Source organism: Falco naumanni, chromosome 4, assembly GCF_017639655.2.
Source record: "Falco naumanni isolate bFalNau1 chromosome 4, bFalNau1.pat, whole genome shotgun sequence".
NCBI lineage: Eukaryota > Metazoa > Chordata > Aves > Falconiformes > Falconidae > Falco > Falco naumanni.
Genome location: NC_054057.1, coordinates 66,887,901 through 66,902,395, shown reverse-complemented (window position 1 = coordinate 66,902,395; position 14,495 = coordinate 66,887,901). Strand labels below are relative to the sequence as shown.

Here is a 14,495-nt window from a genome sequence, read left to right as displayed (position 1 = left end):
GACCCCCATTCGCGCTCAGAACGCTTCCTTCCCGCCGCCAAACACACACGCTCCTACCAATCAAGACGTCCGCTCCTCCAATCGCTCCACCCCCTACTTCTACTATTGGAGGGTCGGGGCCACACCCCGCCCCTCGGAGAAGCGGCCTTGCTCCTGGCGCCACTTCCTCTTCGTGACGCTGTGACGTCACGGCTCGCCTCGTTTGCGAGTCCCGGGCGGCTGGGGAGTGGGAGTGACGTAGTACGGCCCGCGCCGTGACGTCAGAGCGCGGCACAGAGCTCCCCCGGCCCAGGCCTCCCACCCCGGCAGCCCCCGAGAGGCCCGGGAGACCCCGCGGCCTGGGAGGCCTCGGGCCGGAGCTGCTGAGGGGGGCGCGGTTCCTTTTCCCGCCTCCCCGGCTGGGAGCCAGCACCCCCCTGCCTGTCCCTGGTGTGCTTCGGCCCCGGGAACGGGCCCTGCAGCCGCCGTGCTCATCCCAGCACTTCCCTCAGTTAAAGGTCAGTTAAAGGCGCTTTTGTGGTTCGAGGTTCAATTACTTTGTAGGCCCCAGTGCCCCCAGTAGCATTGTCCCTGCTCCTGGTGTGTATTTACAACCAGATCCGTCAGCCCCACCATGCTCAGACAAACGGCTGTAGATTTAGTCACCCAGAGCCTGAAAATAAATTGTATGAAAAGGGGTTAAAAAAATCAGGGAAAAAAAAAAAAATAGCCTTCAGCAAGCTGCTATTTGGCCCTGTCAGTATTTAACTCTTGTATTCCAAGAATTAACTGAAAACAGAGCCCACATTATGATGTTTGATATTTTATTAGTTGTCTATACTTCTTTATAAATACCTGCAATATCAGAAATGTCACCACTATACTGAAGTAGGAAGTTATTAAAACACATTCTGAAAACAGCGTACAGACCAAAATGGCATCTCCTATTAGTTTTACTCCCAGGAGTACATTTTTTTTTCCTATCTTTAAGTACTGATATTTGTGGAATAATGCTTTGTTGATATAAGAAGCAAACTCTTTTTTTTCTTTTTTTTTCCTACAGTTTTCCCTCCAGTGCCTTCCATTGCTGACGACACTTTGTTACTCGCTGTTACCTCATTGATCCCGTATTTCCCATTATTCTGCAGAATTGGGAGTGGTCTGCAGGCAGGGCAACATTACTCAGCATTTCCCAGCATCAGTCCCTCCCTCAAGGGCTCTGAGTGTCCTCAGAACTCCGGCCTGGTCCTGCAAAGCGTTTAAGTAAGTATTTCATGTCAAAGGGTATAAAATAGTCTTTTAAGACCCAGGTTAGTAAACAACATGGTTAAAGATGTTCTGGCCCCACTGGAGAAAATGGGGACACATCATGGAGTGTGAAGGACAGGGTGTCACCGATAAAGACTGGCGTTCAGCACACTGCAAGGTTCAGCCCTCTATATTAAAAAAAAGGAGAGAAAACAACTGCCCCTCCTGCCAAATGCAAAGAAAACCAGATAATTTTCCCCTCGCTGAAGCATTCTCCCATGTTACCAGTGCCTGCTTTCTCCAAAGCGGTATCTTGCTGTGCACCTGTTTCCCCGCTGAAGGTATGACCACTAGTTAAAAAAAAGCAGTGCATTTCTAGTTGAAACATTTTTCCAATTAAAAAACCCTCTTGAACGTCCAATCTCTCCTTTGCATTCAGCTTCACAAGCACCCTAAACATAAATGAGCTTCATACAGTATGGATCAGCCCTTATACATAGTCTTTATGATTTCTGCTTGTGCTGTAAATAAATATGAAAGTTGTGTTACATTTGCCTTCCTGCCACTCTGATTACAGCTCTGACCTGGTGACCCATGCTCTGTGCCAAGCTGGGTGTCTGTAATTGCAGCTTTCAGCTTCATCAAAATTTCGGTTTTTATTTGCCATCCCTCCTTGATCAACTACTTGGTTCTGTGTCCCCATCCTGGAAAAATGAACCTCGTGTACAAATTTCATTCTTCTCCAGTTGAGATTTTTTGCCCAAACGCACTGTTATAAGTGTCACGCCCAAACCGTGAGGGTTGTGGGTCATGGCCATTGCCCCAGGATAGCAAACCTCATGCTATCACCAGCTATCACCAGATCACACCAGCTGTGACTGCGGAGCAGCCGCCAGGCTTTCTGTAATCCTCCGTGTGTAATATGGCTTTTCCTGTCTGATTACTTGTTCTGTATTAAAATCTGCAGATGCTTTTCCTGTGGCTTGGTAAATAACTGTCTAAAAAATTTCATTAGTCTTAAAAAACCGAAATATGTATAAACTCATTGTCCTCACTCAGGAAACAACAGCACCATTACAAAGGCTCACAATGTGCCGTAGAAAGAGTTGCATTGTTCTTCATCAAAACTCATGTAAATCCTAACCTGGAGTGCCGACGCAGAGGCCAGATGAGCCAGCATTCCTGGTTCGTGACAATTCTACCACCATCACATACCCACAGCAAGACCGAACATGGGCACAAATGAAATGGGAGTGGAACAAAAGCATAAATCAAAGGTTGTCTACCATCAAGTGATACTAAAGGAACCACCGGAAAACACTTTTTCTCCGATAGGATCAAACAGCTGGATTCAAAGGCTCCTCCAAACTTTGTCTAATACAGCAGCAAACCTACAGCTGGCTCTGGTAACAGCGGCTGTAGTTGTAATGTCGATGGTCAGTGATAATCCAGACGCACCCTCTCCCCTAAGCAAATAAACCCTTGAGGACTATTTACAGGAACTTACAAAACTCCATCAGAAAGACAACTTACTGCCTTTGTAGGGAAGGTGAAAGAAATCCTTTTTCTGCTGTTTGCTCCTCGTTTTTTAAGCCGCTTGGGACCTTTTCAAGCCACAGTGGCCCAAACTGTTAATTTGTTGGAAGACAGAGTCACCAGCCTTGTTTCCTCAGTTGAGTCCGTACAGACACACACTCACAGCAACCAGGTACGACTGTACTGGCAACAGGACACTAAATAAGGATGCTCCACATGACAGACCACAGGCTCCTGATGCACACCTACACTCGGGGCACTTCTGTGCCCCCCATCTTCCTCCACTTCTACCCCATGCCAGTGTCCAAGGGTCAACAGGGTATTGCTTGTTGAAGCCGTGGCAAGCCGGCAGCAGCGCCGAGCGCTTTAGCTTTCACAGCCGGCGCCATTCACAGAAACCTTGGACACGGCAGGGCAGTCACTCCGGAAGGCATCGAGGTCCTCGGTAGCAGTGGCTTCAGGGCTGGTGGTCCCTGTTCCCTGGGGTAGACAGGTGTCCTGGGGACCTCCCTGGCTGCGCCCGCTGCGAGAGCAATCATGGTGCCCGTGGTTGCCCAAGCGGCTGGAAGCCACCACAGCTTTCATGGCAGCCTGTTGCAAAGGCATAGCAGCATTAGCAGTTATTGGTGTGTTTAGCATGCTTCTCTGCTTCGATGATGTTCCCAAGGCACTTGAGCCCCTGGAGTGTGCAGAAGGGGGGATGGAGCCTGCTCCTTCAGCCACATTGAGCTGGGAAGGCCAGCCCTTCCCCTTGGGCCAGGCTTTTTCCCAGCTGCTGCTCCCTGGGGACACAGCTGCACAAGACACTGTTCCATCATCCTTCAGCCCCCTCCCTGAGCTGCCACACATCACTGAATGTTTATTTGCTTGGGGCAGGGGGTCATTAAAACCTAGCTCTTGGTGGCCCCAGCTGTTCGTATGAGGGGATGCAAACACAAGCCGCCCTGGGGGTCACCAGGACTTTTTTCACCTTACCTTCAGTTTCCGCCTGGCATTAAATTCCTGCAGTTTCTTCTGCGTGCTGTCCATGTGAGCAAATTTAGCGGCTTTCCCAGTGACCCAGGGATGCTCCAGAGCCTGGTAGACAGTCAGTCTCTTCTGGGGGTCCAAGACAATCAATTTTCTGACCTGTAACCAAGAAAAGTCTCCGTTCATCAAAAGCCTCTGGGTTTGTTATTTCACAAGCATTGATCTGAAGCCTTCACACTTGGCAGCCATGAGAGCCCCAGTGCTGGCTCACTCACCAAGTCCTTGGCGTTGAGGGAAACCTCATCCCACCATGGGGATACAAACTCGTAGTCGCAGGTGAGGATGCGGCTGTACATGTACTGGTCCCCTCGCGGGTCAAAGAAGGGCTCGAAGCCACAGAGCCTGCAAGCACAGGAGAGAGGAGCTACAAGCTGCCACCTGGGCCCTGCGGCGCAGCCGTGCCGGTGCTTCCCGGCTGCTCACGGTGAGCTACGGTGGAGCAAACCATTTTGCCATTGCGGTTTCACCACCCACAAGACCCCAGCAGCGTTACTCACAGGATGTAGGTGATAACGCCCACGGACCACATATCCACTTCAGGGCCGTACGGGCACCCATGGAGGATTTCAGGGGCTGCAAGCAGAGTTTGGGGTTCAAATGCACGGGTGTGGGGAGCTCCTGGCAGCACAGCCACGGTGGGAACCTCACAGTTGAGGAAAGACCTCCTGGGCACTGGCAGTGTCTCCTGAGCCCAGCACAGCCATCTGCCATTCCTGCACTGAGCTGTGCATGGCCTCAAGCAGGGAGTCTCCCTCCCACCCTCCAGCTCTTCCCTCCTGCTCACCGCAGTACCCCGGTGTCCCGCAAATGGTTTTCATGGTGTCCTGTTCATCCACGATCTTGGAGAGCCCAAAGTCACCTTAGAGGGACACAGAGGGGAGCAGCGCTGCCGTCAGGGAGAGCCGTCATTAACCCACCTCGTGCCACAACCCCCTGGCCAGGGCCCGCAGCAAACCCACCAATTTTAAGGGGTGCATCGGGGGACAGGTCTGCATAGAGCAGGTTCTCTGGCTTCAGGTCACGGTGGACGACTCCATTTTTGTGCAGATACTACAGAGGAAAAAAAAAGCAGGGATGCGGGAAGGAAGGGAAGGGGCAGGGGAAGGCTTGTCTGCCTCCAGCAGAATTCAGGAGGAGGCAGCAGCAACTGGGGACCCAGGACAGATACAGGACCAACTCGCACCACTAGTCCTTTGGAAACACCCAACACTTGCAGTGCCAGAGCTGCTGGCGTGGCTGCAGGGGCACAGTAAGGACATTTCCCCTGATGAGCTCCCATTTTTAAACCCTCCCATTGCTATAGAAACCCCATTTCCAGCAGACCTGTGATGCAGAGCAGCGCTGACCTTCCTCCCTCCCCTCCTTCATCCCACTCCAAATGTGGATTGGAAGAGGCGTCTCCATCAGTGATGCCTTTGGAGGCCCAAGGGCAAGTGGGCAAATGCCTCTCCCCAGGGGTACCCGGGGTGGGTGCAGCTCTGGGTGCCTTTCCCCAGGGGTACCCGGGGTGGGTGCAGCTCTGGGCCCCTCTCCCCAGGGGTACCCGGGGTGGGTGCAGCTCTGGGCGCCTCTCCCCAGGGGTACCTGGGGTGGGTGCAGCTCTGGGCGCCTCTCCCCAGGGGTACCCGGGGTGGGTGCAGCTCTGGGTGCCTCTCCCCAGGGGTACCCGGGGTGGGTGCAACCCCTCCAGTGATAGCCCTGAACCACACATAGGACCTCCTTGCTGGACCAACCCGAGGGGCTGCTGCGGGGCGGGGGGGGGAAGCACGCTGGGGACATGTTACCGAAACAGCTTCCAGGATCTGCTTGACCACGTGGGCTGCATCCCGCTCGCTGTAGAAACCCCTCTCCACGATCCTGCAGTCACACAGGGTCAGCACCCTGCCCCATATGGCCCTCCCTCCCCCTCCCTCCCCCAACCATGGTGTGCATCAACCCTCTCCATCCTCATCTTCCCGCCCCCCCCCCCCCCCCCCAGCCATTAGGGTGGGATACATCCCCCCTCGTTAGGAGCCAGTATGGGGATTGCAGGACCAGTTGTACCTGTCAAAGAGCTCTCCTCCCGTCACCAGCTCCAGGACGAGTGCGATCTCGGAGGGCGTCTCAAAAATCTCCTTCAGCTTGATCTGAAAGGGGCAACAGGAGGGATGCAGAGGCTGGGGGAAGCGTGTGGCCACCGGGCTGTCAGGGGTTTGTTGGGGCAGCCCCGTACCACAGCGCATTTCCCTCCTTGCCTTTGGATTTGTTTGAATGTGATCTTTTCTAACTGTTTGCAGCAGTCCACGATGCATTAAAGATGGTGCTGGGAACAAGAAGAGACAGGCACATGGTGCCTTTATCCTCTTCAAGCCTCCAAGCATGTTAGCCGGAGGAGGAACTCACCAAAAGGTTTTTAATTTTGCGGCTTCATCGGCTGTGCTAGCACCTCAGGTACATCCATCTAGCCCTGCGGTGTGGGAGCGACCCCCAAAAGCCCTGCCTTCATCCCTCCTGGGATGGATCCTGCTCATCTGCACTTGCAGGGATGCAGGAGAGATGCACAAAGCCCCAAGGGACTGGGACTGGGGCCCTCGGACCCCAACAGGTACTTTTGGAAATGTCCCTTTGACCATTTTGCAGCAAAGAGAAGTGTTTTTTTCCTGTTTTTTAGCTCCCACATGAGGTGAGGTTGTTTGCATGAGACCTTTGTGCCACTGCAGCAAATCTGGAATTAACAGGTCTCTCTTAAAACTATGTCAAAATGCAAATTTTTTTTTTTTATTTTTTTAATGGAAAACTGAGAATTTCATGCTTCTTAAGACTTTTGTGACACTGCAAATTTCATGGGGCTTTAATCATTACCTTCATAGGCTGGGTGACAAGCCGTGATACCCCGCAGGGTGAGAGACACTATGTGGCAGCTTATTGCATTATAATAATACACGGAAGCACTATAATTTTCCTATTAACTTCAAAAGTTTACAATCCTATTATCATCCGCTGTTGAGGGTAGTGCTGAACGATAGCGAGCGCATAGACAGCACCAGCGTAAATAATGAAACAGAGCATCTCTTCTTCAAAAATAACTTGAACTTGGGAGTGAGCAGAACCCTACAGAAAACTCGGTGATTTAAATATTAAAACTGTCCAACTGGTTCCTCCCCCGCGTCTCCGTGGTGCTGCTGCCTGGAGAGCAAAGGAGGAGGGAGGGCAGAAATTGAATTTTCTGTTGCATTTCTGATAACACATCAGAGAGGAGCCTCTCTCCGTCCATGGTTGACAACATCTGAGCATCCTCCTGGGCTGCTCCAATCCCCATGCTGGCTGTTGTCCCTGCATCTGCCTAAATGTCCTGGGATAGGGAAAGCATCTTTGAGAAAAAGGCTGGAGCACCCAAGGCAGGTCCATGCTGAGCTGGCCAAGCAGCTTAGGGACAGCCCGGCTGTCATTGTCCCTGTTTTGAAGATGTTTTGGACTTCTCCTGCTTTCATCGCTTTGCATCAAGGCTTTCGACAGTGGCAGGTGGGCAGGACATTGCATCCACGGTGAGCAAAGCCCTGGTGCTCCAAGGCCAGTCGATGTGCACTGGGGTGGAAGCAGCCATGCCCAGGGTTTTGAGTGATGCTGGGGGTGGGGGTGGGCGGGTGGGGGGAAAAGGCAGCTTGGGCAGCAAGCAGCCAGCGGCGAGGTGATGTCCCAGTGATGTCCTGGCCGCAAAATCAATTGGAACGGGATCTGTTGCACCCCCGCAGAGCCAGCACTCAGCACCACAGCAGCAGCAGCTGCCAGGTGGCTTTTTGCGTTATTTCTTTAACTCAGGTTGTCTTCAAGATGCTTTTGCAATTTGCTGGCGGAATTAAGCAGCCAGGACTATAAGCCTTTTTGGCAGGTGGAGGGATGGGGGGCGCAGAGCCCCCGAGCTCCCTGCCACTGCAGCAGGTCTGACACGGCAGCCCCAGCTCTGCTGACACCAGTGGTGATTAGATCCGCTCCTGGGCGTTGCAAATCGTTCCAGCCGAGCTGCCGTTATCCCCCAAGCGCTGAGCAAGAGAAATGGTGGCTGGCCACACCAGGATGCTGCACCCAGCACCCGTGGCCCCATCCTCCCCTTTTATCTCCCCTTGCAGGATTCATTACAGATGGGCAATTTTCTATGGTATTCATTTGATCTCCTTGTTGGAAATTGCTTACCAAATGGAAATCTCAAGCCAGGGGATGGGGGGAGTGGGCCTGGCCCTCGATATCAGAGCTGGGAAGCTCAAAGGCACTGCAAGATCCGGGAGTTTCGTGCGGCAGCAAGCGGGGAGTCACCATGCCATGGCACGGACTGGGCATCTGGAGCCTGTCTGCGAGGCAGGGAGGGGATGTGGGATGCAGGGAGGGTTTCCCATGTGGTGGTGAGTTCATCCCACACCGAGACAGGACGAGGACAAGAACATCCCAGCCTTTCCCTTGGCAAAGTCAGGCTCCCCGGCTGCCCATGGGCAGAGTGAAGGGGAGAGCCACCCCCAGCAGCCACACCAACCCGACCCGAGCCGCGAGCTGCACCGTGAGGTTCCTACTTACGATATTGGGGTGCGAAAGCCGCAGCAAGACCCCAATCTCTGTCCTCACGATCTTTTTGTCGATCTAGAAAGCAAAGGCCACACAGAAGTGATGTTACCTGTGCTGCCAGGTCTGGGTCTCCCCCCCCCCCGCCATGCAGAGACCCCCCTGCCATCGCTCCCTGCAGTTTCCCGTGTCTGTCCCAGGGCCCATTTCCCCAGCAGCAGCAAAATACACCAAGAACCACCCCCCACTGCTGCACCCCCAGCCCAAACCCCAGCACTTTCATCCATCTGGGACCCTCAGACCACAGGAGCTATGCCTGGCCGACAGCGCCATGTCCATCCCAGTGCCAAGGTGCTTTGATGGTGGAGGAGACCCCCACCCCTAACCCTGCAGCCCCCCTGCCCTGCCAACACTCACCGTTTTTTTCAGTATCTTGGCAGCGTAGGGGGTGCCCGTGCCCTTCTCCTCGCAGCTGTACACCACCGAGGTGGCTCCCCTGCGGGAGGGCAGAGGGTGCATGAGCCTGCCTGGGTGCAGCCAGGACAGAGGTCGGGGTCCTGGATCACCCCACGCTCCCCACCATGACCTTTGCCACTGCCAGGCCCTGGGAGCTCAGTCTGCGTCCCCCTCCCCACGTCACTTCCAGCTTTCCTGGGTAAAGCCATTTCAATTAAAACCAAGTCCTACAGGGGGGTTAAATCTTTAGGAGCCTCTCACCCAGAGGACAACCTCGGTGGGGTCTGCAGGGACACTGCCAGCATCCCCATCCTGACAAAGCCACAGCACATGGGGCGACCCCATGCCGCTGGGAAACCTCCCAGGCAGGTTAAACCCCTCCAGGTTCCAAGAGGATCGTTCCCGTTAAACCCCCAGCAGTGCCCTCAGCTGCCGGGGATTTTTAGATCTAGTTAATAACGTTCTCTAACCACTGGACGGTGAAATCAACCCACGGCTTCAGGCCATTATGGGGCTTGTTTGCAATTTCCTCTTCACTGCCTGGCCCCTTGGAGCAGATTAATTTTTGCCCCCAAGTAATCGGCCACATTTTATTGCTCTTTGGCTTTGCTGTCTTCTGGGACTGAGTTCATACTCTGCCTTGAGGCATCCTCGCCCGCTCGTGCCCTTGGCCCAGGCGAGCAGAGACACCAGAAGACCAGCCCCATGGCAGACACCATCTTCAGCACCAAAATCTCCCCCGAGACTGAGACGGCTGCAAGCGACCTTTTGCTGCAGCCCCACACGCTGAATGCCCCAGCGCTGCTCGTGCTCCCCAGGGTGCACTTGTGAAAGAGGGATTTGCTTTCAAAATGAGAGCAGATTTTGCAACTCATCCAGCTGAACTTGGGAATCAGGTTCCCATGGCAACAGCAGAGCCAGCTACCAGGTACCATGGGGATGCGGCGGGGCCTGAGGATGCTGTGGAGTGAGTAAAACTGGGTAACGCTAGACTTTGGCCATTTTCAAAGCATTTTCTTCCTTTTGCTCAACGTTTTCTATGAAATTTTATTTTGCAAATGAAAAGTGATTTGGAAACAAACTGCTTAGGCTTGGAGGGGAGAGGTGGCCGTCACCTTCTTCTCCAGCTCAGAAAAATGGGCAGAAGGCTTCAATCTGAATCCAAAATGGCAACACTGCTGCTGTGACCGCAATGATAACGCACTTCCAGGGTGTGAAAAAGCCACAAGTGTCTCCCCTGGCTGCGGCAGCCTGCCCAGAGCCCTCCTGCAGCCAGGGCTCAGCCCACGGCAGGCACAGTTTAAACATGCTGGAAGGTTTAAAGCAGCAGCACCCTGCCCTGCCGCTGCCTTTCTGCACTCAGCGGATGCCTGGGTACCCTCCTAATTTTCCACCCAGCCTGGGTGTGGGTGCAAAGCCCCTCCTCATCCCTCCACCCCTTTGTCACGGCTAAATCCCAGCCTGGACCTGGTGCCTCTCGCCCTCCTGTAAGATTTTTCCACATGGACAATTTGCAGCCCGATTCCCGCTAACAGGATGGTTTGGAAGCCCCCAGCGTGGTGTTTCGGAGGTGCTGGGGTTGCTCCGTGGACATGGTGCAGCCTGCTGTGCCCACGGTGGGCTGCCAGCTGCCCCTCACACGTCCCCAGTTATGCCAGGGGCTGGATTCACACTGGCATTCGCTACACCCTGGTCCCTCACCCCACCACCCCCAGCAGCCGCCGCTGGCTGCTGCTTAAGGCCTCAAATAAATATCTGCAATCAACCTTGACTGTGACAGGAGATAATTGCATTTGCTTTACAGATGAACTGGAAAATGTCAAACAATGGGATTTGCCAAGAGAGCCTGGACTGGTGGCAGGGGCACGTGCAGGCTGCCAAGCCTGTGGTGGGGAGGATGGTATGAACCTGCAGCGAGGCAGGTATGGACCTGGAGCTGGATGCTGCTGCCCACAGCCACGAGCAGCCCCCAGCCTGCTCCATGTCACCCCTGGGGCACGGCAGGCTGCGTCCTCCCTGCTGGCATGGCAGCGCTGCCACCTCACGCTCCCTCCATCTATCCCTCGCTCCCTTGTGTGATGTCGGAGCAGGGTCTGACCTTGTGGTCCCTCATGGTGGCTCGGGCAGCATCAGCGCATCGTGGCAGAGAGGCACTAAGCAAAAGCCACGCACAGCAAGCAGGCGCCCACCCACCCTGGATCACGTGTGCCCAGCGCACTGGGCGTGCAGCTGGCTCCGAGACCAAGCCCAGTTTGATTTAAACCTGCACAATAAAACTGGGTGGATAGAAGGATGGTTGAAAGGGGGTCCAGGAACTCAGCGCCTGTCCCTCTGTCCTACACCCATCTGTGCAGGGCCACATGCTGCCAAGCCCTGCGGTGACACTGGGCACACCTCGGTAAGAAGCTGTTAATACCTCCCTTGACCTAAGCTGCTGGTTTTTATGCTCAGAGGGTCCCCTACAGATGGCTGAGCCCACCACCACCAAATCCATCTGCTTCGGAACCAGAGCTCGGCAGCGGCACTGCCTCCTCCCTGCCGGCACAGCCCAGGGTCCCCTTCAAACTGGGCTGTCAAACTTCCCTCACAGAGGTTCCCAGCATGCCCTGGCACCCCCAGTGCCCTGGGGGCATTGGGATGCTCACTGCCCCTTGTCACCTGCCCTCCGCTTGGGACCGCTCCAAGCACAGGAGCTCCTCAATGCCAGCGTTGCTGCTGGCCTGCGCAGGACACGGGAGCTGAGCCTGGGCATCTTTGGGATGCATTGTGGCCCCTGGGGCACTGGCAGCATCCCCACGGGCACTGGGCACCAGCCCTGGGCTCCCCCAGATGCTGCATCCCGAGGGGGTGGGAGATAGCTGAGCTGCCATGGAAGACAGCAGCGCTTGGCGCGGCATGTGCCAGTGGTGAAGGCAAACCCGCCGAGGAAGCAGAGATGGGTGCTGCCTTCAGCAGGATTCAAACACGTGTCTCCTGCCAGCCCCAGGGAATGACACAGAGCACCTGGGGGACCTGGCACACCAGCCCCACTGTCCCCTGCCCGTGAGGATTTACAACAGAGCCTCTAATAAATAAATGACAAGAGCATCCACCAAGAAGCTGTTGGCTGCTGGGGTGGCTCCCCTCTGAGCCACCACACACTGGGACACAGCCCAAACCCTCAGCAGGGCTTTCCAACCCAGGTGGGACAAGGCCAGATCTGGGAATAAATTCCCCCTGGGATTGTGTCCCTTTGCTGGGGCTTGCACTGCCTGTCCTTTGCAGGGGGCTGCTCCGGAGGGACCCACCATAGCTCCATGCCATGCCAGGTTCATCATCCACCTCCCCAAAGCCCTGGGCTGCTCGAAGTAAGACAGGTCTCACACAAGCCCACTCGCCACCACAGGGGTGAGAAACGTAGAGATCTATGCACACAGGGAACCTGGGCTCCATCCTACAAACCTTCAGTGAGTGCTGCCAAAACCACCGCTGCAGCATCGCAACACAACCCAAGCCCCAGCTGACACGTCAGGGAAGGGGGTCCCACAACCCACACCCTCGATCCATCACCCCCTGCATCCCTCCATCTGCCTTCATCCTTCCCTCCACATCCCTCCATCCCTCCTCTCATCCCTCTCCCCACCAGGCCAGTCCCTGCCCGGATTAGGACACGTTCCCATGCAAGGGGGGCTCCTGCCCGATGCTCCCAGCAGCCGGTACCGTCCCAGCTCAGGGCCCACGACGTAGAAATCTTCCAGGGCTGTCTTGCGGTGGGACCCATCGATCCAGTACTCACTGCTGGTCTTGGAAGAGGGCATGGTGGGCCGGGGGCGGTGAGCTCCCGCCAGCTGCTCGGAAAAGGAGACCCAGACATCGCCGCAGCCCCCCCCACCTCGCTGCCCCCACGCATGCGAACACCCAGATGGCCCAGCAAAAAGCAGCACTCGGGATTATCAAGCACGATGAAGTTGCAGCCACAAATCTCCTTCCCACCAGGCACGTATGCTGCCTTTTCAGCGATAATACCTCACGCCTATGTTGTGTGTCGTGCCCGCCCTCCCATCCCGCCCCAGCTTTTCACACCAGGCCTCCCATGCTACCCCCTTTTCCCACCCCATCCCCACCTTTAGGGGCTACCTCAGCTTTTCGGAGCCCAGCAGGCCAGACGCTGCGCCCAAGCTGTGCCCCATGGAGTGGGATGTTGGGGGATCTGCCCACTGATTCCTGCCATCACCCCCCAAAATCACCCCGACACCAAGCATGCCCCCTGCCATGGGGCCCCACCGCCCCTTGCTTTTCACATCCCCATGAATATTTGGGTTGGATTTGGGGAGCCAGCACGTACCATTAGCTGCGGTGTCGCTGTGCAGTGGAGCTGTGTCCCCCTCGGTGGTCCCTCATCCCCAGCGCGGGGCGGCGGTGCAGAGGGTGGGTGCTGGGTGCAGGGGCTGCTCAGCCCCCTCCACGCCTGGGTGCTGGCGCTGTGCCCGGCTGCAGCCCCCCCGGGCCCGTGCTGCCAACGGGCAGGCAGGGCCCCCCCTGCTGCTCCCCACAGCAGGGGGTGTTAGGGCTCCTGGGCGGTGCTCAGCAGCGTGGGGATGGAGGGATGCAGGGATGGAGGAACGCAAGGATGAGAGGATGGAGGGATGGAAGGATGGAGGGATGGAAGGATGATGGAGGGATGGAAGGATGATGGAGGGATGCAGGGATGGAAGGACGCAGGGACGGAGGGATGCCGGGAAGCGGGGGCGCAGGGCTGCAGGGAGAGGGGAAGGAAGGTGGGGATGCGGGGACGGGAACCCTCCCAGGCAGCATCACCGTCTGGCGCCGGTTTCCCGGCCAGCTCGGCCGTGCCACCCCACGGCCCGGCGCCGCCACTGCACCGCGCCCCGCCAGCCCCCCGGGGCTCCAGGCTGGGCTCGGGGGGCGGCCCCACGCCCCCGCCCCTCGCTCAGCCGCTCCCCATCACTCGCAGCCCAGCGGCAGGATCGGGCCCACGGCGGGGCCAGGCAGCGGGGACACCGCGCCGGATCCGGCCCCGAGCACCCCTCGGGGACCGAGGGACCGATCCTGCCTATCTCGGGCAGCACCCACAGCACCCACACCCGGGGAGGCTGGATCCTGCCCCGGCCCAGGGAGCACCCAGAGCGCGGCATCTGTCCCTGTCCTGGTCCTGGTCCCGGTCCCGGTCCCGGTCCCGGTCCCGGTCCCGGGGCGGACGCGGGCGCTGCCGGGCGCTGCCGCACGGTGACGCCGTCGCCCACCGGATGGGGGGGGTGTGTGTGAAATAGGGGCGGGAGGGGGATGGGACTGTGGTGAGAGGGGGAAGGGGGCAGGGCGGAGCTGGCATTGGGGGGAAGGGGATGAGGGGGCATGGCAGGGGGCGGGAGCTGGGGGATAGCGGTTGGGGGGTCGGGGTGAGATGGGGCCAGGGATGGGGTGGAACTGGGATTGGGGCTGGCGTTGGGATGGGGCCGGGAACAGGATAGAGATGGAGATGGGATTTGGGATGGGGACAGGGTGACACCAGGGATGGGGTGGGAATGGGGCCATGCGGGGGTCAAGGCGAACGAGCAGGAGGTGTGTGGGTGTGCTCCGTCCCCCCATCCCCCTCCCCATCAGCCCTGGCCGGCAATGGGGGCTGCCCTCACCCCCAGGCGAGAGGGGCTCCTTCTCAGCCCTGCTCCCTGAAAAGCCAGGAGCAGATTTTTATGTTTTCCTGTTAAAAACTGGAAACA

At 56.8% G+C, this 14,495-nt stretch overlaps 1 protein-coding gene and 1 long non-coding RNA gene across 2 annotated transcripts; one reads left to right on the top strand and one right to left on the bottom strand.

The window, feature by feature from the left end:
• Positions 1-94: 94 nt before the first annotated feature.
• On the top strand, positions 95-1,775 carry LOC121086655. Its single transcript, XR_005827419.1, has 2 exons — positions 95-497; positions 1,043-1,775. It is a non-coding gene; the product is annotated as an uncharacterized LOC121086655 (long non-coding RNA).
• On the bottom strand, positions 790-13,928 carry LOC121086652 (calcium/calmodulin-dependent protein kinase type IV-like). The gene is made up of 12 exons (XM_040590655.1): positions 13,103-13,928; positions 12,478-12,605; positions 8,740-8,818; positions 8,338-8,400; positions 5,836-5,918; positions 5,577-5,649; positions 4,752-4,842; positions 4,577-4,651; positions 4,290-4,365; positions 4,008-4,134; positions 3,739-3,891; positions 790-3,354 (listed from the first exon to the last, which is right to left on the bottom strand). Exons 1-12 carry the CDS (start codon positions 13,103-13,105, stop codon positions 3,130-3,132), a joined length of 1,176 nt encoding a protein of 391 aa, XP_040446589.1. The 5' UTR covers positions 13,106-13,928; the 3' UTR covers positions 790-3,129.
• Between the last annotated feature and the right edge of the window lie 567 nt (positions 13,929-14,495).

What these genes read in the sequence shown, in the direction of transcription:
- LOC121086652 (XM_040590655.1), bottom strand. An exon ending in GTGGGCCCTGAGCTGGGACG is followed by an intron (nt 8,819 to 12,477) that starts GTACCGGCTGCT and finishes GCCCTCCCGCAG; the next exon opens with GGGAGCCACCTCGGTGGTGT. An exon ending in GGCGTTATCACCTACATCCT is followed by an intron (nt 4,135 to 4,289) that starts GTGAGTAACGCT and finishes CTGTGCTTGCAG; the next exon opens with GCTCTGTGGCTTCGAGCCCT.